The 27,058-nt window shown below is 46.5% G+C and overlaps 1 protein-coding gene across 4 annotated transcripts in view; it reads right to left on the bottom strand.

Moving 5' to 3' along the window:
• The window catches only part of FBXL18 (F-box and leucine rich repeat protein 18), a 93,677-nt gene that overhangs the window by 31,880 nt on the left and 34,739 nt on the right, over positions 1–27,058 (bottom strand). The window contains exon 5 of one of the 4 annotated variants that reach the window (XM_043523537.1): positions 23,862–24,088. The exons of the other annotated variants lie outside the window; for them this stretch is intronic. Coding sequence (XP_043379472.1) covers positions 24,052–24,088 — 37 coding nt within the window. The 3' untranslated portion in view covers positions 23,862–24,051. Of the gene's footprint in view, positions 1–23,861; positions 24,089–27,058 lie in introns of those variants that run through there. 4 annotated transcript variants of the gene reach the window in all.

Genomic DNA, 27,058 nt, shown 5'->3' with positions numbered 1-27,058 from the left:
GTTCTGGAGGGCAAATTACAGCCTCACTGATACCTGTGCAATCCCATCATCCTCACCGGAATTTAGTGAACAGTTCTGGTGAGGAGGTCCTGGTAGGACTAGAAGGCTGGTCACCTCTCTTAGCCCAGGTCTACACTAAAAACTTTTGTCACTATAGCAATGTTGGTTAGGGGTGTGACTTTATGGTGGCACTTCTACCCCAGCAAAATCCCTTGTGTAGATGCAGGTCTACTGGCATAACGTGCTTCTGCTGGTATACTTTATTTTGCTTGCCGAACCAGCATAAGCTGTATCTGGCAAATGCACTCTTGGCGATCAAAGGTGTGTCTATTCTAGGAGGGTTTGTTAGTTCAGCTAAACCAGTATAGCTAAACACGCAAAGCTTTTTTAGTGTAGACCTGGCCTTAGTTGTGTTGGGCTAACCCAGATAAGCACGCAGGACTTTGATACACACGAAGGGCAGAGCTGCTGGGTTAGAAGGTGATATTTTTGCAGTCACTTTTCAAAGCAGAACTGCACTTTGTAGGTCCAATTTAAACCAACAACCACACATGATACAGCCATAGTCTACCCCATTGAACCTTGGTATGGCAGCACTCATGACACTGCAACAAGTCCATGCTTGAGCCCACCTAGGACCATGCTGCATGCCACGGTCACACAAGAAAGTCACGCAGGACCGCCTGCTCTGAAATCACAGAGTTAAAGAAGAATCTCCATTAGGATCTATAACACACTGCCTTGTCTCAGAGAGCAGTGGGGTATGCGCATCGAAACTGGTACATTACATTACAGTCCCTGGGGTGTGGCAAGGGCAGAGATCCAGCTTTAGTGAAATTCCCTTACTTTCCTTGGACTGAGTCAGAGCATAAATATACCCTTGAAGTTGGCAAATATGCTCCATACTTCCCAGAATAGTCAAGTAGGGCTGGCCTAGCTGTGGGGCCATTTGAGGAAATGCAGTTTTCATGCCTACCCTCAGCTTCTTGCTTCCCAGCCTCGGTATATCTATGCTCCTCCCCCACGCCCACTGCCACCACAACGGAGGGGAGAAGGGGAAGGCAAGGGAGTGTCACCCTGTGTCACTCAACAGAAAGTCCAGCTGATCAGGGAAGGGTACTGACGGTCTCTGGAGGAATCTTATTCCAAGCTTCCTCACCCAGAAGGAAGGTGGCCGTGTCACAGAGACTTGAGTGGCCTCCTGATCCCATGGGGAACATGGAGACGATTGTGGGCATGTGGAGAGAAGTGTTGTACAAAGCCAGCATACTGCCCCTGGGCATGTCTGGGCTCTGGTAACCCGGGACCGTGTCCGTAGCTGAAACACTGGCAGACTCCTCCACTGTCACCAAGACAGCAAAGAGCAAAACCAGCGGGATGCATCCGTGGCACAACAGCAGAGACCATGGCTGCCCCGAGGGGATCATCACTGCCTCCTTCCAGCCCGCCCAGTCAGGGCAGCCTGTGAGGGTTACTGAACCCCATGTGGCAGGCATCTCGCCAAGCGAATACCCAGGAGAGCTCTGCACCAGCCATGCCGGGGGGGGGAAAGCTGCTTTGCCCTTGTAGCCTGTGCCTGCAGGGTGGGCCCTGGTGTTCTAGTCAGCTGAATGAATTTCCAGATAAAAGGGGATCCCATTCACTTACAACGACAGACAATTAAGGTGTCAACAAAACACCCGTTAAAGCCACAGGCCTGATAAAAGACACTGCTTCCATAGCACAAATCTGCGTTCCAGAGGGTTCTCACTGTAAGCCCTGGGTGACCGTGGAGGGGTCAGGAAGCCAACCCCAAAGCCAGCCATCCCCTCATCCATTCCAGAGGCTCTAGTGACATCTGCTGGACTCCTGCTCCACAAGTCCCTAACGCTTGTGCTCTAGCCTGAGGACACAGCGGAGCTCAGCCACCATGAAAATGCTGGGGAGAGACAGCGTGGAAGAGGGTTGAGGTTTCTGTCTATTGAATCTCTCCTCGGCGTTCAAACCACCACGCTCTCTGTGAGCAGCGATTTATGGACGTCGCACCAGAGGAGAGCCTATTCGTGTACGCACACTCCCACCTCACCGTGCCTTGGGCTGTAAGTTTTGTTGGTGCTCCTGAAGTGCCTGGGAGGACAGCCAGGCCTGGTCATTAATTCATGCCCAGGCTTTATGGCCTTGTGAATTCAGGAGCCATCATGGTGACTGCTGCATTGGATGTCATCACAGAACCTGTCAAACTAATTACAGAGTCCCAGTGAGCGAAGGCAGCAGCTCCAGTTCACTACACTGGAGAAACAAGTTCACAGTTTGGCACCAGCAGATCAACATTCACTTCCTCCCTCCAGCCACCGGCAAACATCGTTGGGCCAAACTAGTCCATACCTGTTAAAGTGCCTAGTGCTAGAGCTGGCTGTAGGAGTCACGCTTGCGGGACTGCGGTCCCAGACAGCTTGAATAAGCTACATCCCCTACTGAATAGTCCCCCAGACTGGCTGGCTTTAGGAAACATAACCCTTGTTAGTGAAGGGGAATTGTGACTGCTCAAGAGGGCATCAGCTATTTTACCCTGAGTATCCAGTGCCCGGGTAATCTAGAGCACCCTTCACAAACATCAGAGCAATAAGGTTCACCATCTGTAAGAGGAAGGTGTTATTACAAAGCAGATACTGGGAGTTGGCCAAGGTCACAGTGTGACTATAGCAGGGCCAGGGATACAAGCCCAATCCCATATTCTAACCATTGTACACACTGTCTCCAATACACGCAATATATTCAGACACATAATTCTTCACCAAGGAACCCTCACAATAGAGTGTGTATTTCTTGGGGCAGTTTTAGTGAGCAACATTGAATATATACGTGGCCATTTAGGTACTGTCACGGGATTCACTCACCGCTGGCAGCACCTCCTGCTGGCCGTCCTGGGGATTAGACACCCTCTGGTAGTATCTTCTCTTGCCTTACTTTGCAGCCCCACTCTCTCCCAGATCTGCAGTCTCCTCTTCATGGCTTCACCCTCCGGCCAGGTCACTAAAGTCCTCCCCTTCTGGTGAATTCACAGTCTTTCCAGAGCAGCTGTCTGACTATCTCCAATGCCCTGTGCCATTACCTAGTGGCTTGTTGGGGAACCCAGGCCCACCCTCTACACCAGGTTCCAGCCCAGGGACCCTATAACAAGCAGCTACGGTCCCTGTACAGCCCTACCTGTCTGATGCTGTTAGCTTGGGCTTCTTCCTACATATATAACTTCCCCACTCTCTGGGTTGGCCAGCCTACAACTTGCTCCATTCAGGAAGTGACTATAGCCTTTATCCCTGCAGCCTTTCCTAACAGCAACCTTCCTACACTGCTACCTGGCTTTATACAGGCCCCATTGGTTCCTGCACAGATGAGCCTGTTCCTCTAATTAGGGTTTTCTTCTCAGAATTCACTCTATTAGCTTAATTGGCCCACCTGGCCTCCATTAACCCCTTCCACTCCGGTGTGGAGTGGACACCACATCACAGGTCCCCCTTCGGGGACCCAGCCGTATAGCACCATGAAGAACTCTGAATCTACAGGGAAATAATGTGGCCATTTGCCTTTCCACTGGCGCATGGACATTCACTGGCTGTGTGGAGTGCTATGTTCTCTGGTCCATCACTTGTCTATGCAAAGATAGCTAAGGCTTCCATTAGAACAGACTGGCCAGTTGTGTGAATCATGGCCGGCCAGTTGGTTTACTAATGGTGAAGCTGGTGCCCTGTGCTCTTTGGACTCACAGCACAGTGCCTCTGGATCCAGCTTGAGCTGTGGCAGTATTGGGAGGCTGCTCCTGTCTGACAATGCTGGGATATCCTATGCCCCAGAGTAGCCCACAGGCATCAAAATGATCTCATCTCAGAGAGAGAACATCTACCAGGAATACTCTTTCCTGACAACTCTCACTTACACTGTGACAGTGTTCCAGATCATAGAAATATCGGACTGGAAGGGACCTTGTTAGGTCAGCTAGTCCAGTCCCCCACACTGAGGCAGGGCAAACTTATCTAGAACATCCCTGACAGATGTCTGTCTAATCTGTTCTTCAAAATCACCAGTGACGGAGATTCCACAGCCTCCCTAGGGAATTTGTTCCAGTGCTTAACGACCCTGACAGTTAGGAAGTTTTTCCTAATGTCTAACTTAAATCTCCCTTGCTGCAGTTTAAGCCCATTGCTTCTTGTCCTGTCCTCCATGGTTAAGGAGAACAATTTATCACCCTCCTCTTTATAACATGCTTGAAGATTATCATGTATCTCCCCCCCACACACACCCGTTTTCTCTTCTCCAAACTAAACAAACCCAAATTTTTCAATTTTTCCTCATAGGCCATGTTTTCTAGACCTTTAGTCGTTGTTGCTGTCCTCTGGCCTTTCTCCAATTTGTCCACATCTTTCCCGAAGTGTGGTGCCCAGAACTGGATACAGTACTCTAACTGAGGCCTTATCAGTGCAGAATAGAAAAGAATTACTTCTTGTGTCTTATTTACAACATGCCTGCAGATCCAACATCCCAGATCTGTCTATCCAGTACATGTGTGTGTGTAAATGGCCACCCCACTCCTGCCTGAAGGTCAGGGATTTCATACAGGGGCCAGCCCTGATTTAAACTATACCCCTGTCACAGCAACAAAAACATTCTGTAGCTGCCTCAGAATTCAGCCATCTCCATACAAAGTGTAGCGCAGTCCTGTCGAGTCACTCCCAGTGACTGCCCTTGGGGCCAAGGCTGGATGGCTCTGAAGCCTTAGCAGGGAAAATACTAACATTCCTGATCATGGAAATTAAAGGTTGCAAGACTGTAGGGTTGTAACAGGTTGTAAAAACAAACAAGCACTTTTTCCCTGGCTGTAGGCTGGGGTCTTTTCCAGATACTGAAACAGCTACATGCTGACACAAGTGGTGCTTACATTAGAGGCCTGAAACTCACTAATCAGATTTCGGCACTGAATTAATAAGTGTGCATACATGTTACTGAGTTTGCCAACCCTCCACCCTGGGTATCAGAAAAGCACAGTGCCGGGGCACAGCCAAAGCTTGTTTTAGGCACAGAGGGCTTGATTCAACTCCCAGTGAAATCAAGGGCCGGGAGGTGGGGGGTGGGGTGTGTGTGTCTTTCCATTTCACTAGGAGTTGGATCAGGCCCTGAAAAACAGAACAGAAAAAAAAACAGGCAACTTTGAGCACCAGGTCCGAAAGCTGGGCTTGTGGCTCACTTCCCTTCCCCCGCCCCCCATCATTTTTGACACTGCTTCCTTCCAGTGTGCTGGAGCCAAAGGGTAAAACCAGAGGAGCCCGGCCCCCTCCCTGAGGACGGCAGTGCTGATTTCGAACCAGGTTCTACTCTTTCCTGGCTCCCAGCTGAGAATGCTGCTCCTTTGGAGCCATCTTTCGGTAATGTTTAGGGTCAAATTTGTATTTTTTAAATGATTAACAACTTCCTGAAGCCAGCATGATTGTCTCCAACTCACACCTGCTGTTCAGACATGGCGCAAAGGTTTCAACATTGTTTCCGGGTGCTGGCACCTGTGATTATCCCCAAGTAATCCCTCTTGAAGGACTGAGCCCCGGGCCCCTTCTGATAAGGGGAGTCAGTGGCTTGGTGGTGCTCTGTTGAACAGGCAGAAGAGCGTTACCAAGACTTTGCCGTGTCCTCAGGAAGAAAGAGGAGCTGAAAAATTGTATTCAGCATTAAGGGAGAGAATGATCAAATGGGGTGGGGGGGGGAAGTTGTTTATCTAGAGCTGATTTTGATTTTCTTCTTTCAAATATCAGCAGGATGCTGAGCCCAGCCTCATTATGCAAATAGAAGCAATTAGAGCTCACCCAGGCTCTTGCCATGTGATGTAGTTTATGGTGCTCTCAGAAATTCTTCCTGCTACATGAGAAGAATAACAACGGGGCTTGTGTTGCTATGTTCTGTCTCTCTCTCTGACTCAGACTAGGGTGGATGTTGCCATTTGGGAAAGTAAACAATTTTTTATTTTATTTTTGTTACAGAAAGAAATTCTCAGATCTCCGAAAGTCTCTTTAATCTCCATCCCCTGGGATCATCCTTTTAACAGGCTTTGGGTAACACAACAGTCCAAGGAAAGCAGTGCTCTGGGGAGACAACAATCTTGCATGGAACTAGGGCCATGTCTACGCAATGGGCGCAGCAATGGTATGGTATGCCACCAGAGCCCCTAGCGAAGATGCTTCCTACAGCAACGGAAGGGGTATTTCTGTCACTGCACGTAATCCACCTCCCTCAGTAGCTAGGTCGAAGGAGCATTCTTCTGCCAACGCAGCTGCGTATACACCAGGAACTAGCCCTGAGCGACGCAGCTATGTCAATCTAAATGTTAAGTTTAGACCAGGGCTCAATTCCCCCTCGTTCTGGTACTGGAGAGGGGTGAAAATTTTTACAGTGAAACAGAAAAGGGCACCACAGACAACTCAGAAACAGACCAATTTTCACAAAAATACATCGCTGAGCTATGGCATTTTTCAGAGTGCAAGCAGATTTGCACCGAAAATGTGCCAAAATGGGTGGGTGTTGCATAAAAGAGGAAACAACCATTTTGTCTTTGAAATGATGCGAAACTAATTGAATTTGGGTAAGAAACAGAAATTCACATGAAATGCCACAAAAAGAAAAAGATTAATTTCGCACCTGCTGGAGAGTCCTATTTAGGCCTTGTCTACACACAAAAGCTGCACCGGTTTAAAAACCGGTTTAGCTAAACAGGTGCAAACCCTTGTGAGGACACTCTGATTTGGGTGGTGGTTATCACATTAAGAATATTGACACATGGGGTTTGCACTAGTTTAACTCAAACAATTTAAAAACACACTTCTACTTAAACTGGTGCAACTCTGCATTTAGAGGAGGCCTCAGCTGTTTGATCATGGAATGCCAATAAAGGCACATAATGTCCTCCTCTAAAGACCACTTCACTCTTCCATCGGCCCCTAAGAAACCAAGAATTTTACACTTTGGGCTAGATTCTGATTGCAGTTATGATGGGGCGTAAATCCAGAGCAACTTCACTGGCCTCTTTGGCTTTCTCCTCGTTCACACCAGTGCGACAGATCAGAATTAGACTCATTATCTTGTTCTCTTTTTCTGTGGATTTCTCTCTCACACACACACAAAAGAAAGAAAAAGAAAAAAGAAAAAGGCAGGCTTGCAGTACTGTTGGTACAGAAAGTATGTCATGCATGTTAATGATGCTTTTTTAATTTTGATCTCTCTCCTGAGTCCCCTTTCAATGCAACTGGAGGTTAGTGAGTTAGCTAAGATCTGCCATACCAAGCAAACTTTGCAGCCTGTAAGAAGAGGTCAGGGGGTTCTTTACTTTGCCTTTGAGAGTAATTAACTATGTGCATTCACTGGGTATAGAGTCAACACACAAGATCTACAGTCGACAAATCTGCGTCGAGGTGGAAAGTTCTCATGCATTTCACTCAAGCCCAAGACATTTAGGGCAAAGTATGCTGAGATTCTTTGAGAGATGAAGCAGGTAAGGTAATATCTTTCTCAAACCCCCTCTTCTGGCCTTCAAACAACTCCCCAACATCACCACGCTCATTATCAGAAGCAAGCTCCCCACAGACCAGGACACCACAGAAAGCACCACCAGACCCTGCCAGAACAGATGCAAAACCTACACACATATCTCCACTGCTATAGTTATTCATATTCCCCACAGCACACCTTTCAAGATCCATGGGATCCACGCCATCGAAGATCCACGCCTATCACAACATGTGGTGTACCTCATCCAGTGTACTAAATGCCCCAATAACAGCTACTTGGGTGAAAAAAACACCGCGAGTGACATAAATTGTGCTGGCATAAGCGGTCGTGTGCACAGCGCTAGGTCGGCGGGAGAAGGAACAGGCCCTATTGACTCTAGAGGTCAGAACTCACTACTCACATTTAAAAAATCAACTTTCTGTCCACATTTGAATCCTCCTTTGTTTTAAAGGGAGGGTGTCAGCTTATAAAAATGGTGGAAAATATGCTTCCTTCTCTGCATTAATAACAGATGTGTATGATTAAGACTGAAATAATTTTTTTTACGTCTGATTTACTTTGAATCACTCCTGGTGTCTGTCCACCCTGAATGATATGCAAACAGCAATGAAAGACACTAGTTTTAGTTTCTGGTCCTCAAGTACTACGCAAAACTGCAGTGTTTGATCTGTAATCCCAACAGAGCGGGGAAGTTAAATCAAGGCAGATGCTTCTTTTCATTTCCCCCTCCTCTTAAATTCCACAAACACATTCCTATTAGTACCAGGTCTTATAAAAATGTTACACAGAAGCTACATCTTGGGCCTGAAATACTTGCCAGTATCCCATTAACAGAAAGAGATCACAGGCTTTAGGACCCTGAAGGCTGTAGAGGAGTTCTGCTCAACCAGTAGGTCATGACCTGGAAATGGGGTTGCACCCCACCAACTGAGAGCAGCAAAACCCCTGTGTCTCTAAGACCCAGCATGAGCCTTTCATGAAAACAGCTGATTCATATTCAGTTAAGTCCTTGTGAGAGACAGACCATTTGGCAGCCAAAGGCTGGGAAGATGCTGTTCTTCAGTAACAGAGCTGAGCGAATAATTCATAGTGAATCAATTATTCACTATGAATTTAGCCGCTCTCTGTTAGTGAACTGTCCATGAGCTGGTTACAATTATCCCATATTTATTTGTTACTCAGAATCATTAGCTAAATAATTCAGACAAATCATTCTTGATTTATAGATCATTAAGGAGATGCTTATGGAAAGCACTCGATACCTGAAATTAAAAAAATAAAGCTGTTTGGTTAGCTTGGATTGGATATACAGTATTGTTATAATTATTATTTAACATTTATATTGTGGTAACACCTATAGACCACAGTCAGGTTGGATCCCATTGTGCTAGTGTAACAATCTGTAATAAATGAGACGGGTTTTTGTTATCTGATTGGCTGACTGTAACACTCAGAATAATCACATTTCTGGTGCAAACATTCCTGATCACACATTCACCCTCCATGAATATTCTTTAATATCTCCTTAAAATTGTCTGCTTCCTGCAAACATTCCTGCCGCTAAATTCATTCACTGGAAGATTTGCAGAAAGGAACGTGAAAGGGATGAGAGCTCAAGCAAAGCAAATTCAAGTTTTGCTTTGACGGAATATTCACGTAGTTGTTAAAATAAGGTGTTCACCCTGCTCTCTCTAGTAACTCACAAAAACACACACAAAAGCTAAATAGAATTCATTCACATTGGAGTCATCTGTTGCTACTAAATCCAATGGGCTAGATTCTGTTTCTACAGTCAAAATAAGGGGCAAAAATATAAACTTGTCTGCATAATGAATTTAAGAAGTTTTGAACAGTTATTTCAAATGGAAGACGCACATTCTTGCTTGACACATAGAACCAATTCACAAATAAAAAGGGTGCGATTGTATATTTGATTATCTGTTACCTGGAGAATTGACATAAATTTGGACTAGTACAAGACAGAATATTGTGGCTGTGGTCCCTTTAAGGATGGGGTTGCTGAACCAGCTCATATTTACAAGAAACTGGAGGCTTTGCTCCTCCCACTCCCAGAGCAGAAAAGCCCTTTGTAATAACAAGGGAGCTCTTATTTTGTTTGTGTTTGGCCATAGCTGTTAAGGAGCCCCCGACAGTTCAGTATCCTTTGTAATTTAAGAGGGAAAATATTACTAACTGAGAAGACTTAAAACAAAACCTTGTTTTTAAACATTCAGTGTTGCTGATTCATAATTTTATCACCAATCTCACCAAATTTGGTGCTTTTCTTAAAGCTCCAGCTCCTGGAGTTAGGTGATTATGTGAAAATATCAGCTTTTAATAATTAATAAAAAAAGTTAGTTTCTAGCCCTCCTGGATGCAGAGAAAAGCTTGGAAACATGGCTGCTAAAAGCTCAAAAACTACAAGGCAAATAAAAATAATCTAAAATTTATTATTATTTTCTAAAAATCTCATAACTTTTAAGACAATCTCATGCTTTTGGACCTGACTCATGATTATTGAATGCTTGGGGTTGGCAAAGCTACATCTTCTGACTACAGCGGACTCCTCCTGCAGAGTGAAACTGGAGCCCTTGTAATATCCAGACATGGGAAGCAACTTTACCCAAACTGGTGCCAGCTGAAGCTAGGTACTGCCTGCTATAAGTTTAGAAAGCTGCTGAGCTGGAGCATAAACCGTCCCCGCACGGAGAGCGCGCCTGGTTTTCAGTTGTGTATAATTTTTCTTCACCCTCCTGAACGCTGAATAAATAAACGGTCTCATTTTTATGTGCTGTTGTGATCTACAGCGATCGCTGAACACTGTAATGTGCGGGCTGGTAGGTATGAGCAACACTGCCCTCTACTGAATGGACTCAGAACTGCTCAATAGTGTGGCATTGTTCCTATACTCCTAAACATTAGTGAATATTCTCTTTTAGCCCAAGTGATAGGGGATTGCTTTGTTTTGTTTTGAGCTGAGGTTTGGCATTCTATCCTTGCTACTTTTGAGAGGCCACTGTGCGCAGCAAATTAACAGCCGAGGTGTCCAAGGGTTTTTTCTGATACCATCTGCTGCCCCACAAGACAAGGTGGCACTATTGTTATGAAGTGCTGGTGCAACAACTGTTATCCTGATCAATCTGGGGGTTGAGCCACAGATCTCCTGAACTAAAAGCAGGAACCTGTACAGCTTGAGCTAAAGAACTAAGGCCCCGATCAACCTAACTCCCATTGCCGTCAATAGAAATTTGAGGCCTAAATACCTTTGAGGATGTGGGCCGAAGCCCCAAACTGGGAGCTGTCACAGACTCATACCCTCCAGGGGCAGAGGGCACATAATATATGCTGAAATGGCATTTCTGAAAGACTGCAGTGACTTTAAGCAGACTGGTTCTTAAATGAGCAGAGTGCTACAGGCTATTGTGGGTTAATATTCACGTAGGATAAACTAAATAGGGAGAAAATAAGAAAAGAATAAGAAATCTTCAAGACTATTTCCTGACAGATGTTGCATTGCACAAAAGGAACATTTCCCCCTCCCCCCCGTATTGATATCCTGAATAATAATAAGCTCTTGTTCAAAATACAGTACGTTCTTTTCCTCCATTTGTCAGTCACACGGACAATTCTACCAGGAGCATAGTAACATGGCAAACGAGGTCACTAATAGGGTCCAGTTACTAGTGCAGCAAAAGAGGCAACAGCTATTCGCTGTGTAGGGTACCAGAGAAACCTGATCCAAAACCTGATCCAAAACCTTCTAAAGCCAAAGGGTTTTTTCTCCATTGATTTTAATGGGCTTTGTATTGAGCTGTAAATAGACGTGAAGTTTCTGGATGGGGGAAATTTGTGGAGTTTTTGTGTGTGTATTTCGGGGGGGCGGGGTGCAGCTGAGCCTGTGGGCTTGGATTGTGGTACAAAATGTTAATATATATTAAACATGAGTATTGATCCAGGTGGTAACTCTCATCAAGGCTTGTGTGGGGAGTGAGATATCCCAGCTCACGTATCTTGGAGCCTGCAGACTGACGCATGCAGCTGCAAACCCTACAGGGCCATTTCTTAATTTCCCAGTGCAGCTGAATAATGTTTAAGTGCAGTCTAGTGGCTGGAGCTGGGACTTCACGGCTCTCTGCCACAGATTGCTCTCTCTCTTCTGGCCTACTGTAGGATCGGGTATGAATCCCAACCTCAAAGGGAGATGGTACGGTGTAAGCTCTAGCTCCTTGGCCGAAAGATGCTATACAAGTGCAAAATAACCATTGTTAAGTGAAACAAAGCTAGATTCAGTGCATGAAATAACAGTACCTTCCCCTTCTACAGCACCTTCCATGAGAGGGTCTCAGAGCTCTATAAAAACACCAGTGAACAAAGGTTCACAACAACCCAATGAGGCAGGTAAGTGTTAACTCCATTTTACAGCTGGGGAAACTGAGGCACAGAGAGGCTAAGTGACTTGCTCAGTCTTATGCCACAAATTAGGATCAGAACCCAGGCGTCCTGACTCCCAATCCTGGACGGTATTAAGCATCCTCTGCTCCTGCTGAGTTCAGTGAGAGAGGAGGGCTCTTTTTATGAGCAACTCAGAAGGAAGAAAGAGTCTTCCTAAGTTTTCATCCAAAAGCCAAGCGCATTTCTTTGTGCCCTCAGCATCGGCCCCTCTGAGTGAGCTGACTTGCTAATGGGGCACTTGTGGGCCTTACAAACCTCTAATGAGTAAAAGCCACTGAATAGTTTCCTGGGGTTGGTCTACACTGGGAGCAAGTCAGGAGCAAGATTTTCTATATTCATCTAGGACAGATCCAGCAGCAACCAACAGTCGTGATCTCAGTGTAATGGTTCACCTCTAAAAGCGCAGCACCCAGTCTTTCATTGTCGGCATTGGCCATGAGCTCACCCAGGATAGGACTCGAACCCAGGGTGACTTTGTGAGAGTCTGGGTGCTACAGACTCCTAGAGATGGGTCCACAATACAAAAATCCAGATGCAGAGCTGGCTTTCTAACTTCCCCAATGTTTGGGGGTGAAAGGACTGATCTGTTATGAAGCTCGGGGCCACTTGCAAGATTAGGCTCCATCAGATTCCTACCGCTCTTCCCACCATGTGTACAGGGTACCCACATCTGCAGTTTAGGGCTAGGCCCAACTCTTCTGCTCCTTGCACAAACTGGCCTCCCCTGCCACAGCAGTGTGCACCCACAAGCTGTTTCATCTAGCTACCAGAGCTGAAGTAAATGCTAATTTTCATGTCTAATTATGCAGTGCTGGAAGAATCAATATAACTAGCCCCCCTCCATGCCATTGCAATTAGAAGCTGCACATTCTCACATGAAACAGGCTTTAAAAGAATGTTGAGTGTCAGCACTTACCGGCTAATAAATAAGGAAGGAATGTGACATTCTTGGCCTGCAGGATTTGCCAGTGTCCCCTTTATAGATGTAATAAGAACTCTGCAGACACACACACACGCACCCTACCCCAAACCAGGCCCACGTATTATGAAGGCAGGGTCCAGCCAGGAGTTTCTTTCTTGCATGTATTTATCCTCTTAAGGCACAAACAGAGAATTATGGACCTGTGAGGTAGAGACACTGGGGGCTGCGTGGAGACCACGTGTATACTGGTGTCTCAGCTTAAATGCAACAGGTCTTTCTGTGAGGCTGGATTACCTAAAGCTAATTGGTTTGTCTGTTTCTGCTGCCTGTACCAGATTCCTCAGGAAACTAAGTTCCCACCCCATTTGATAGCCAGGGTTACTGGAAACTCCAGGGCCTTGACAGGATGGCTCGCTCCCTCTCATTCTTTGAGTTCTACACCTACAGGTGAAGGAAGTCCATGTGGTTTTCACTCTGCTCCTTTCCACATCCAGCTTTGGCATTAGTTGGCCCAATTTCCACTGACATGAAAGGCAGTTGCCTCTGCTTATTGCCAGAGCTTTCATTCCTACGAACCCCTATTGACACCATAAGCCTCCTCCTGCATGCGCCAGGTTTCAAAACCAATAGTTCCCCTCTCTTCCTGCCCCAAGGGGCTCTGTGCAAAAACTCAGACAGAGTGGGGGAGGTGGCATTTAAGGAGCCGTAACTCCTGGGCCCTGCACTGATGCAGGCACTCAGGAGGGCTCGGATGAAACTTCCAGAGAAAAGGACAAACAAAAAGAACGTTGTATATGAAATAGGCATTGAAACTGCAATTCAACTTACGTCCAAAAAATAACAGCTGGGACTTCTCGAAACAAGGGGAAAGAAGGAAAAAGACAAGTGTGGTTAAGTTTGGGCCTCCCTTGTCTGATCACAGTTGTTGACTCTTTTCTGGGAGTAGCAAAGGGGTGGAGATTAAAAATCAGCCAGACCTAAAATCAGCCAGAACTATTTCCACATGCCAATAAAATATGGTACGTGAAGGACTTTCTGGAACTGTTTGGGGCCTCATGCTGCATTTAAAACAAAACAGAAGGGTTCGGAAACTCACCCAAGCAGAGGCTGAAGTTTGGAATGAACCATGGTGGCTACGCACGGCCTTTCTTCTCCTCCAAGAGGTATTGGAGAGGTGGGGAGGGGATTCCTACGTTGTGTGGCACTCCCAGACCTGACTCAAATGCGATTCCTAACCAAGTAACTGTGCAGCATAGATTACAGCCTGCTTAGTGTGTGGCTCAGTTTGCTTTGTGGCCTCAACCTTGGGAAGATGGGCCACAATCAGTCCTGAGCCGCAAATTCATCTCACTTGTGTCTCTGACAGGCTCAGAGCCTAGAAGCGCCTGAGAGAGGAGGGGAAACCACCAAAGAGTTAAAAAGCTTTGTTGCATCTGTGAAGCCAAACATTCCAGCTGGTCTTGCCAGGATGTATCTTTGGCTTTATTGTTCCCTCCCAGGAACGGGCCTTTTGCTCATTCAACTGTGTTTATTTCACAAAAACAAACTGAAGAGCAGGTGGGTTTATTTCTGAGCCAGGCTGGAGCTTGGTGGTGGAACTTGGCAGGGCTGTGAAGGAGACAGTTGCTGCGACAGCCTGGCCTGGTTTGAAACGTGGTGGGTTATTGAGTCTGTTCAGCATCAGATGTCTAGATGTGGCTCCCCCTGCTCTCTCCCTTTTAGTCACCGTCGAAGAGCTCAGGTCAGAGAACTGAGCAAAAAGGCTTGAAAAGATACACAACGGGCCCAATTCAACCCTGCTCCCTTTGAAGGCAAGGGGAGGTTTGCTACTGATGTCAATGGGATCAGCCCCAGGCCCTCTCTTTGCAGTGAAGAGTGGCTGCTCAAAGGCTGGGAAAGGCTTTTGCTCTGGGAAGTGCCTAAGACAAACAGATCAGAATGCTTTGCATTTTCAATTGGCATGACTGGGTCTTCAAGCTCTTCCTGGCACTGGCCCCTTCTCCATTGCAGACCTGGTCTTGTGGTCTTGGGCTGGGACTCTGATCTGGGTTCAACTTCCTGCGTCACAGACTCCATGTGTGACCTCGAGCAAGTCACTTTATCTCTCTCTACCTCAGATCCTCGACCTGTAAAATGGGGATATAACGCTACCCTTTGGCCATCCAATCAGTTTATATTGTAAGCTCCCTGGGGCAGGGATTGTCTCTAACTGTGTGATTTTAGAGTGCCTAGAGAATGGGGCCCTAAGCTACAGGAATATAAATAACGAGGCAGCTTTGCACAGTGACAACGCTTCTCCATCATGATGGGTCCTGCTTGGATGGCAAAAGTCTGCAGATCTGGACCCTACCAAGCATGCTGTATAGGTGAGATAACAAGGTCTGATTCACAGAGACAGACGTTTCTCTGGGGACTGTGGGCCTTCCAGGCCACTGAAGCACATGGTACAGCTTGTATGAAATTATTAAAAGTGACAAAGGGTGGTGAAATTCCCTCCTTCTGCCACCTGGATCCTCACACCTCCAGGCGCTCATTGCTGCTTCCAAAGGAACAGATAAGTGCATCCATCAAAGAGTGGAGGGCTCACACTGGGAACAGCTTGACACAGAGGAAGCCGGGTCTAGTGGTTATAGCACAAGATGGGGAATCAGGAAGTTTGCGTTCTATTTCCTGCTCTTCTGCAGTTAAGCTCCTTGACTGCATTGTTAAGCAAGTTGCTTAACTGTTCTGTGCCTCGGTTTCCCTGGGAGGGATTCTCCCTTCTCTGCTCCAGCCCATGTATGCCGCTGTGCAAGAGAGCACTTACTCAGTCTATGTAGCACCAGGAGCCTAACCAGCCCAGAATCCAAGGACACACAGGTGGTTCAAAGCCACCCTCTGGCTTCACTCTAAAACTGCCAGGCCCTGCTATTATTGTTAACTCGCCAGGAGCCCAAGGGCTGCAGCCAGTTTGAATACAAGGGAGCAGACTGGTACCACCCTCATCTATAAAAAAAGAGGTCTTGCCTGCAGCCACTAGCTACAGCTGCAGCCCTGGGAACAGCAGCTGGAAACTTTGGGCCAAAAAGGCCCAGCTCGGATAAAACCTTTAGCTCTTCATTGCATCAGCACAGAAAGACCGCTGGCTGACTCAGCCCATTGCCCAAGTTACCGTGCCCAGCTGCAAGTTATCACATGGGCACACTGGAAAGGCAGGTAGAGTAATGGGAACCTGTGTTATCTAGAAAAGGAGTACTTGTGGCACCTTAGAGACTAACCGATTTATTTGAGCATAAGCTTTCGCAGCCGATGAAGTGAGCTGTAGCTCACGAAAGCTTATGCTCAAATAAATTGGTTAGTCTCTAAGGTGCCACAAGTACTCCTTTTCTTTTTGCGAATACAGACTAACACGGCTGTTACTCTGAAACCTGTGTTATCCAGTGCGTTCTGCTAAGGCCCTGGAATCAGAAAGGGCCTCGAGTCACCGGGACCTCAGGCAAGTCATTTAACTTCCTCGTTACTTAGTCAACCCACCTGTAAAATTAGGAAAAAGCAAGGACCTGGCTGGAAAAGGAAACAGATGCTGCCCCTGAGCTGAGCTGCTATAAACTGCCGAAAAGAAAACTAAGGCATCTTCCCCATATCCCCAGAGCAATAAATCTCAGGACACATAAAGCAGAGGGATTTTTCGTTAGAGTCCAGGTACACACCACACCCTGCGCTTAGCCCTGCCCACTTCACTGTGGTGCGCACATACTGCTGAATTCAGAGAGCTGGTGCGGTGCAAAGCTCTGGGATGTCCCTCTAATGCGTGTGAGCGCTGGGCTTTTCAGCACATCTTCAGGAGAAAGAGGATACCCGTTTAATATTAACCATGATCACGCTCATTTCCTTATGAGATCGACACTGGATGCTCAGCATCTGTTAAGTGTCTCACCACCTGTGACACTCAGCTAACACTAATTGTTGCTTTAATAGAGCTTGTAATGGAATGCCCCCTGCCCAGCGGCTGGTGATCTGAGCCTTGGGAAGTGACCGGGCTGTTGCGGGGAAGGAGGGAGTCTCCATGCACTGGCTTTGGGGGACTTAATCCAGATGCTTCTCTGGTCTACACTCATACCACTGCTGTCTCCAGGAGCTAGTTGCCACCTCTCTCTATTGTGCTGGCATTTCATCTCCCCCCCTTCCCTCCCACACGTGTATAAACACCTCCATACCTTATACCTTCTACTACAGCTTTGTCACGTAACAATTAAATGATACATAAGCAAATTCCCTCAGCTTGGAAACGAGCCGTTTGCCGTAACTCCCTTGAAGTCATCAGGGATTAATTTGGATCAATAAATCCAGCCTCATGAGTTTCCCAGGCAACAACCACACTTTAGCCTTCAATTTGAGACTCTCCACACATTTTAGAAACGCTCCCAAGAGCCCAGCTACACAGGTATTGATTATTTTGTACGACTGTAGCACTTTAGAGGCCCCAGCCGAGCTCAGGGCCCCTTTGTGCGAGGCACTGTATAAACATATAGCAATAGCGGGTCCCTGCCCCAAAATGCTTGCAGTCTAAAGAGATGAGACAGACAACGGGTAGGCAAAAGGAAGTCTCAGTATCACCATTTTACAGCTGGGAAACAGGCACAGAGAGATTAAGAAATGTGCCCAAGGCCACACAGGAAAATGGTGACAGAGCTGGGAAATGAACCCATATATCCTGAGTCCTAGTCCGCTAATACTCACAACACCCTCTTTCCTCTCATTTTAGCATAATTATCCCCACTTTACAGTGGGCAAACAGGCACAGCAAGGTTAACTGACTTGCCGATGGTCTGACAGCCGGACAGTGGCACATCTGGGAACAGCACTTAGCACTCCTGACTCCCTCTTGTACTCTAACAATTAGGTCTTACACTTCTTATGTCTGGACCCCTTGTGTGTGTCCTGGGCATGTTACTACAGGTCTAAAGAACCACAGGCTGCAGCTTAAACAGGTGAGCTGCAGCAAAGCTGTCCTCTGGACCCGCCACGAGGAGCCATGCTGAGATTGTCTCAGCTGGAAGTTGCTTCTTGCATGTCTTACGGAGTGTAAAGTTATAGTGGATTGTGACAAGGATTGTGCAGTAAGCCATGCTTTGAACAGCCACAATGTGCTGATCGGCCATTAGAACAATGGGCAGTGACTTGCTTTAGGCTAACCGATATTCCAGTTGCATAAGCATTTTCGGAACAGTAGTTTAAAGGGATGCAGTTCAAATGGCAGTACTGAGTCACTGCCATCCCGTTATCTTGACTCAACCAATTATGGCTTTAATCATTCCAAGAATGTCTTCAACTTTGTTCCATTCATTAACATTGTGAAAGAAAAATCTAGCACCAGCCTCCCCTCTGTTCTATTAGTCACTGCTGGAGCGATAGTTTTATCCTCTGCAGCTCCGACCCTCTGGAGCAGCCTTCTGTTTCTCCATCTCAATGATCTTCACGTTTCATCAGAAAACAAGAAAATTAAAATGCTCCCCCCTTGTCTCTACTTTTATTCTCGCTGCCATTATTTCTATTCTATTCAGGTTCTTATACTGCGCTGATCATCATAGTAACTGAGTGCCTTCCAGTAGTGCATTAAGCAACGTGACTAACAGCTGTCATGTGTCTGTTCTCTCCACCTCTCCCCAGAGGGAGAACTGTGTGCAGTGGAGAGTTTTGTTTTGAAATTTATTATAATATAGACACATGTATGTTAGAGAAGCCAAGGTCAAAGGATGCATCTGGCATTTGGAATGGACAGTGGGGAGGTCTGTGATGGTCCTTAGTTCCTGGGGGAGTTAATTCACCAGTCTTGGGCTGACTCCCAAGAACGTTCTGTCTCCTGCGCAGACGAGCTTTACCCTTATTGTGCCAGAGGAGCAGAACTGTCAACCACAGCCTTCATCCCAGAGCTTCAGCTGATCTTTTAGATACCCTGAGCCCAGGCCACAGAGCACTTAGATAAGGACTGAGACACTCAAACTTGATTCGCTCTTCTATGAGAAACCAGCGTAGGGAGCGGAGGACAGATGTGATGTGTTTGTGGTGGCCTGGGTTGCTGAGAAGATGCGCTTTGGCATTTTCGAAGTGCTGAAGATTTAATGCCCAGGTATACTGCATTGCTGTAGTCCAGCTGAGAGGTGAGAATAATTGAGGCGGGGGCGTTGTTTGCTGGGACGGAATAGTGTCTCCTAGGTAACTGGAGATGGTAGAAAGCATTACTCACAGATGTTGCAATGTGAAAACAGCATCAGTTAGGAATCTACACTATGGATCTAATGGGTCAAGTGTGGGTGTGTACCTTCAGACAAAGAAGACCCACGCTGTGGCAAAAACTCGTCAAAAAGCTTTCTTCTGCCCACCAGCATCATCTCTGTCTTGCTCAGATTAAGCTTCAACCAGCTGTTCTTCATCCACGATATCATCCAAGCACTGGGCCAACTTGACTTAGTGGGGTGTTTGTGAAGGATAGGCAGAGCTGTGCATCGTCTGCATATTATTGGCACTTAACTCCATGTCGTCTAACCAGGAAGGATGTTAGATGGCATGTAATGGAAACTACAGTATGGCGGGTACAGCGAGTTTTCAACTGCACAAAAAGAGCCCTCAGTGAAGCAAATACTCTTTGAGCAACGTATACATTGAATCAGACTTTGCCTCATAGTGTCTCACCCTGCCACGGCCAGGGCGTTCCCGTGGTGCCTGGCCAAACAGTTCCAGATTACTGATCTTTTTCCCTTTCAAGAAAAACAACTTAAGAAATCCCATTAAAAAAAAAATGTTAAAGGAAAGTTAAAGTTGCACAATTAAGCACTTAAGGGATGCACATTAAACTCTGCTCTCTTGTGCATACACTTCTTCAGTTACATGATCACATGGTCTTTCTCACATAAGGCAATATACCATTTTTTCTCCTGCTTTGAAAGATGCAGCTTGTAAGACGGAGAGGAATAAAGCAGGCTTCTGCAGGAGTCCCTGGCCTCATTCATGATGCATTTCTGTGAGAGACTTTCATAGTCTCTATTTGTCTGGTTTACACAGAGTGATACAAATGAGGAGATGGTGCTTACACATGTAACTAAAGTTGCAGCAAGAACTGTATTATCCTATTTTATTTTTTAAAATCGTATGTGATCATGTAATTAAAGGCTGCATCTTAATGCCAAGAAAAGGTTGCACGTGTAACTTTCTCTGGCATACCTTGACTTTTGAGTACTTGATTGTGCAACTTTAATGTTCTCTTTGGGTTTTTGATAGAATTGCAAACAGTGCTGGATTCATGGAATTAATTCCATCACTGGGGTCCGGTGCCTCTAGCGCCATCCTTGCAGTTTATATGGTCACTAATAGAGCTCCCCGAATTAATTAGATTACTGCAGTCTCTGTATGAATCACTGTAATGGGAAGGAAGCTGAATTTGGCCACCAACTTCTGCTGGCCTTTATTATACACATCCCTCACCCTAAGGCACATGCCACTAGCACATGGCAATATCTGGAATCCTAGGACCTGCTGTTCAGGAAAAGGGACACATGTATCTATTTACCTACAGTAATAACCCCGGGTGTGACAGCATGCCATAGAAACCCTCACAGACAGGCTCCTTTGTGAACATCTGGGGAAAGCAGAGAACTCAAAGCAATAACAAAACCCTAGAAAAAAACAATGAGCAGCACCTTCTGATTGTAACAACCTAGTGTCCTAAGTAAAGCTGGCTGGCCAACATATGCACACAGCCTGCTGAAGCTGAATCAGACTCACACATAACAGATCTCAGGCCAAGGGTTAGGCGATTGGGAGATTGATGCTGGAAAGAGCAAGAAAATCACGTTTAAATCTCAACAGGAACAGTTGTCCTTCCAAGGAAAACTGACCTACAAAAATCAGAGATTTTTACTCCAAAGCACCTAAGTCACTTTTGAAAACAGGACTTAAGCTCTGAAGTCACTTGGGCCCTTTTAAAAATGTTACCCAAGATCGTAAAAGAACAAAGTCCTGGGTGGATAGCCAAGATTCTGTGATATTTTGGAAAGAGCAGTAGGGGCTTAAACTAGTCCCCTGGGCCATAATTTCTGCTCCTGCTGTTTGCTAGTTGGTTGCTGCCCTCCACCCCAGGGGTGGCTGCATTTCAGTGGTGTGCTATATGTATTGTGACAGGCTTTGGGAGTCTTCAGGATGGAAGGTTCCTGATACACGTAAGCTATGGTTACAAATATTGCTAGATTTGTAGGTGTGGTTATAACATGTTGTCAATGAAATGTAGGGCTGGCATTGAGATTTAGGGTATGAAGGTTCAGGATCAGAGTTTTGGTTTTAGGGGGACGTCAAGAGCCCAGCAGCCCGTGATGAGCAGGCTTCTGGTTTGCCAGGGAGATAAAGTGACCTTTTCTATCCCTGCTATAGTGGCTATTCAGCGGCTACAGGTCCAAATGCCTTCCAAAGTAAAACCCCAAGAACACAGGCACAAAGAGCAGTTCCCTGTTGTTTGGGTGAGATGCCCGAGATACCGTCTAATTCCTGAGGCCCCATCTGTGCATGCTACACCTGTCCATGCTACGTAGACTCTGCTGTGGAGAAAACTCATGCCTTTCTGTGCGAAAGCAGGGCTGAAATTGGCCTTCCTGCCTGGCTACTGCAGGGAATGGAAACCACAGCAGTGTTTTACGACGGCATTAAACTCAAATGTTCCCGGCGTCTCAGGTAGTGGAGATCCTGCCTGGCCCAGTGCCACAGAGGCCAGCGCTGTCAGGGAGGCTATTTCAGCCTGAAGGGCAATTTACCAGAAATGATACAAAGGGAGAATATACCGCAGAGCTATTAACATTCCTTCCAGTGGAGATCCTGAGGCTTTGGTTTGTAAAGAGGCAATATTTAGCCTTTCCTTCTCTCTTTCCTATAAAATTGAAAAGCCTTCAGCTATATCCTCCCTGGCCAGGAGGTTGGTTTCATTTAGACTCTCCCCCATGTCCGGGGGCTATGGTGCTGGTGTGTGGGATGAATAAAGATGGATTTTTAGCCTCATTCTATCCTAAAATTACCCCTAAAATTTTTAGCCTTATTCTTTCCTAAACTGGCCCAGCTTCCCCACCCTGAATTGGCTGACCAGGATAAACTTCCATTTCCAGTGCATAATTCTTGCCCTGGCACCATTAGGGTTGGCAGTTCATAGCCCTGGCATCTTTGGGCTCAAGGCCAGCAGCGCAGAGGTAAGGGTGGCAATACATCCTCCCATGCCACCCTTACTTCTGTGCTGCTGTTGGCGGTGGCTCCGCCTTTAGAGCTGGGCACCTGGCCTGCAACCGCCACTCTCCAGCTAAACAGCTGGAGCCCTGGCACCTTTTTCATTACAAGTTAAGCACTGCCTATTCCGATCCATATAAGCTAGGCAATCTCTCCTACGATGTTTCCTATTTAAAGGTGGCACAGTCAGTGTCTAGCTAGTTAGGTTCTAGCTAGACTCCAGGGTGGTTATGCCAGGCCTTATTCCTTACAAAGAGAGGTCACAGTGACCATTTACAATAATACGGTATTCTTATGGCTATCCTAGGGGTACATGAAGCTAAAGAATGGCCCTTTGGCAGTGAAGACTGATCCTTCATTCACACTGTATACATGAAGCTAAAAACAAAACATACTGTGCTTATGTCACAGATGCCATTTGAAGCTCTTTGCTTCCAAGTATTATTTCCATTTTACAGATGCGCCAACAGAGATGACTTACTAAGATCACCAAGCTGATCATGGGTAGAGCTCAGAAGAAAACCCAGATCTCCTGCCACCCAGCCTTGTGCCTTAACCCCTAGGCCACATTACAGGGGCCTTAACTGATCTGTGGTGAATGGTGGTCCTTGGTTTTCTTATGGCTACGCCCAGCCGATGAAATGACTTCAGTTACCAGAGCAAAGGTCTCTCTCTTCAGCTGAGTGGAAGCAGAGATGGCTCCAGGGTGGCGTGCACGCATGCTGCATGCCCCATGCTGAAGGGTAGGCCTGAGCAAGTGTGTGGTGTGATGGAAGATCAGGCTGCAGCATCACAAAGGCCAGGGCATTATGGCACCTGCCACTTCTGAATGTGTATTTTGAAAATATCTGCCATGACGTGCAAGGTCACGTCTTTGCCCCTGAGCACTGCGTCACCTCCCATTTGCTGCGACCTGCTGCCTGTGGCTACACAGCACATCATGTTGCAGCAGAGGCGAGAAAGTGACCTCGACACTTATGGACATGACGGGCCAAATCTACCCCTGCTGTAACTCTGACAACTCCTGTATGTTCCAGCACAGAATCTCCCATCCCCTATCTGAGGAACAGGGACCCCCAACAGGCCCAGACACAAAGCTGGAGCTATGCCAGAGGCCAAGCCATCTCCCTCTTCAAATACCATCCTTATTCATTGAAACACAGTGTCAGACATTTAGCCAGTTTACAGTACTTCAAAACAGTCCCCTGATTTCCAATTCACGGATTGCCAGCACTACATACCCTAGGATACCTGGCACCACACAGCTCACTTTAAAACCCTCAAAAAAAAAATTTTTTTTTTTGTTAAAAAAAAAAAAAAGAGGGCCATAAAATCTCTTATATTTATACTTCAAAACAGCTTATTTGTGTAACTGCCAAAAAAAATTGGTACAATGACTAATTAGTGAGCTCCTGCTTCGTACCCTGTAAACAAATGTATTTGTAACCAATTTGCAAGCACTTTGCATAAGGAGCCCAGAACACTCGTGCCTGTTTGATGCATTTTGACATTAATTTGATAACAGTGGCTTAACAAGGAATCCAGGCTCCCTGGCTATAAATATGCCGCTTTTCCGTTTCCTTTTATCTGCACAGTGAAATAATGTTTTTCCCCCTGCTGCAATAACAACCATCCAGCCCTTTCATGAATGCCCTTTATGTCCTTTAGCATTTTCAAGGTATTTGTTCTGCAGACAGCAAAAGGGTTTTTTTATATATTTTAATTCTTATATATTTAGGGGAAAGTAGTGCTGGTTCTGTGATAATGGGGCTTCTGGGAAGTGCTGCTGAGAGCCTTGTTTGTTCAAAGGGCAATACGTCTCCATCCATTAATAAGTTCTGTGCTTGCGCGATCAATCTCATCTGCCTATCCCGCATCTTCAGGGCATTGGCCTGCCTTCCTCGTTTCAGGCTTTACCCGGAAAGCAAACAAAACAGGAACTGGAGGCCACTGGAACAAGAAAACCAGCATGAAACAGGGTATGGAATGATAATTGTCAGAGCACTTTGCACCTGGCCTTTTGATCTCAGTCACTAGTGTCCCTGGAGGCTAGGGATTGAGTCCATCCAATGGATGAATAGGAAGAGCCAAAAGGATATGGCATGAAGATAGCCAAGTACAGCACTGCAGGCAGATAGTCAAAATCTCCAGTAGGATCTTCATTTTTCAGCCAAAGGTGGGGAGTGGATGTGTGGTAGGAGATCGGGGGTGGGGGAGCATGGGACTACTGAGAGCAAGGTTGCTGTCCTTCTCATTCTACTACTAAAACCCTTTTCACGCTTTGGCCATTGCTTGTGCCAACCACGACAACCACCTTCTCCTGCTCCTCTCTGGCCTCCCCCCATTCATCCCATTTCATCCTCTTCCAACCTACCTAAACTGCAGCTGTTGAAACAGTCTCCCATTCCTGATGCTGGGAGCACATCACTCTCCTCTTCAGAGCCCTTCACAGGCTTCCCCTCTCCCTCAGTATCCAAGTCAGGCTCTGCAGGGCTCTGTGTTGTCTACATCTCTGCATCCAATTCTTCCCACTTCCTCCCAGCCAGCTCCTCCCATGTCTCCTGCCCACCTGAGCCCTTTGCATTCTTTTCCAATGCTATTCTTTGTACTATCTTCATGCTGCCTGTTACACAGTGAACTCTATGTTAATCTGCATAAAACCACCATAGCACCTAAAGATCCTAACCAATATCTCCTCTTCAGATGCTAACACATATGCATAGTAGGACACAGTCCCTGCTTCAAAGAACTTACAATCTAAATAGACAAGACAGGCAAAGAGTGGCAAAAAGGCAGCATCAATGTTGATAAATGCAAAGTAATGCACATTGGAAAACATAATCCCAACTATACATATAAAATGATGGGATCTAAATTAGCTGTTACTACTCAAGAGAGAAATCTTGGAGTCATTGTGGATAGTTCTCTGAAAACATCCACGCAATGTGCAGCAGTCATCAAAAAAGCAAACAATGTTGGGCATAATGAAGAAAGGGATAGAGAATATGACAGAAAATATAATATTGCCTCTATAGAAGTCCATGGTATGCCCACTTCCTGAATACTGCGTGCAGATGTGATCACCCCATCTCAAAAAAAGATATATTGGACTTGGAAAAGGTTCAGGAAAGGGCAACTAAAATGATTAGGGGTATAGAACAGCTGCCATATGAGGAGAGATTAATAAGACTGGGACTTTTCAGCTTGGAAAAGAGACAACTAAGGGGAGATATGATAAAATCATGACTGGTGTGGAGAAAGTAAATAAGGAAGTGTAGCGGGGTGGGTGGTCATCCGCTCCGGCCCTGAGGGGCTTAAAACAGCCCAGGAGAGGGCTGTGCCTGGGGGCAAGTAGCTCCCAGGCTGATTGGGGAAGTAGGCACAGCTGGGGCCATGCCCCAAACAGACCACAGCTGGCCCTTATCAAAGGGCTGTGAGCCAGATGCTCAGACAGTGTCTCCTCTAGCTGTGGAGCGAGACGGGCCTGGCTGCTGGGAGCGTACCAGAGGTGGAGCAGGGCTGAGGGAAGGCCAGAGGAGCTCCGGCCTGGAAACCCCACAGGCTGGAGGCCTAGAGTAAGGCCAAATAGGTACTGGGGTTGCAGGGGGCAGCCAAAGGTAGGCAGAGGCAGCAGGTCCAAACCCCCCTTGCCTGTGATGAGTGGTCCTTACACTGCAGTCGGCCCCAGGAAACGGGGGCTAGGTGATGACTGGCAGTGGCCACAGACTGAGGAGAGGTGGGCGTAGAGGATTGGGGGGATACCCTGGGGAGGGGAGACCCAGATCTTTGGGTGTACTGCCAGGGGGCAGCACCCTGGGTAAAAGGGGCACCAGGGTCTGGAAGGGACACGGGGGCAAGCAGGACACAGGCCTGCAGAGGGTGCTCTGGAGGCTGGAAAATGAGTTAATTCCCAGACGACCAGCAGGAGGCGCCGCATGGGTGAGGCGCCACACCGCTACAGGAAGTGTTATTTACTCCTTCTCATAACGTAAGAACTAGGGGCCACCAAATGAAATTAGTAGACAGCAGGTTTAAAACAAACATAAGGAAGTATTTTTTCACACAATGCACAGTCAACCTGTAGAACTCCTTGCCAGAGGATGTTGAAGGCCAAGACCATAACAGGGTTCAAAAAAGAACTAGATAAATGCATGGAGGATGGGTCCATCAGTGGCTATTAGCCAGGATGAGCAGGGATGGTGTCCCTAGCCTCTGTTTGCCAGACGCTGGGAATGGGCGACAGGGGACGGATCACTTGATGATTACCTGCTCTGTTCATTCCCTCTGGGGCACCTAGCATCGGGCACTGTCGGAAGACAGGATACTGGGCTAGATAGACCTTTGGTCTGACCCCGTATGGCCGTTATGTTCTTATGTTCATTAGCCCCATTTTACAGACGCAGAACTGAGGCAGACAGAGATTGACAAATGCACAAGTGTTTGGCTAACCCGTTCGTAAAAACCTCCAATGCCACAACCTCCCCAGGTAATCTGTTCCGGCGCTCAACTATCCTGAGAGCTAGAATTCTTTTTCCTAATATCTAATCTAAAGCTCCCTTGCTGCAAACTAAGCCGATTGTTTCTTATTCTGCCCTCAGTGGACACGGAGAACAATTGATCACTGTCCTCTTTATAACAACCTTTTACATATTTGAAGACTTACGTCCCCCTGAGCCTTCTCTTCAGTAGACTAAACGTGCTCGATATTTTTTCAGCCTTTCCTCCTAGATCATGGTTTAACTCATTCAGTTTGGGATCCACTCTTACTCCCAGATCCTTGTCTGCAGTACTGCTGCCTAGCCAGTTATTCCACAGTTTGTTTGTACATTTGATTTTTTCCATCTTTATTTTCATCTTGTTGATTTCAGACCAATTCTCTAATTTATTAAGAGCAGGTTCCTCGTTTAAACATCTTGGGCC

This window comes from Chelonia mydas, chromosome 10 (genome assembly GCF_015237465.2).
Source record: "Chelonia mydas isolate rCheMyd1 chromosome 10, rCheMyd1.pri.v2, whole genome shotgun sequence".
NCBI classification, from domain to species: domain Eukaryota; kingdom Metazoa; phylum Chordata; order Testudines; family Cheloniidae; genus Chelonia; species Chelonia mydas.
Note: the sequence above shows the minus strand (reverse complement) of the source record. Positions and strands in the feature narration are given on the sequence as shown.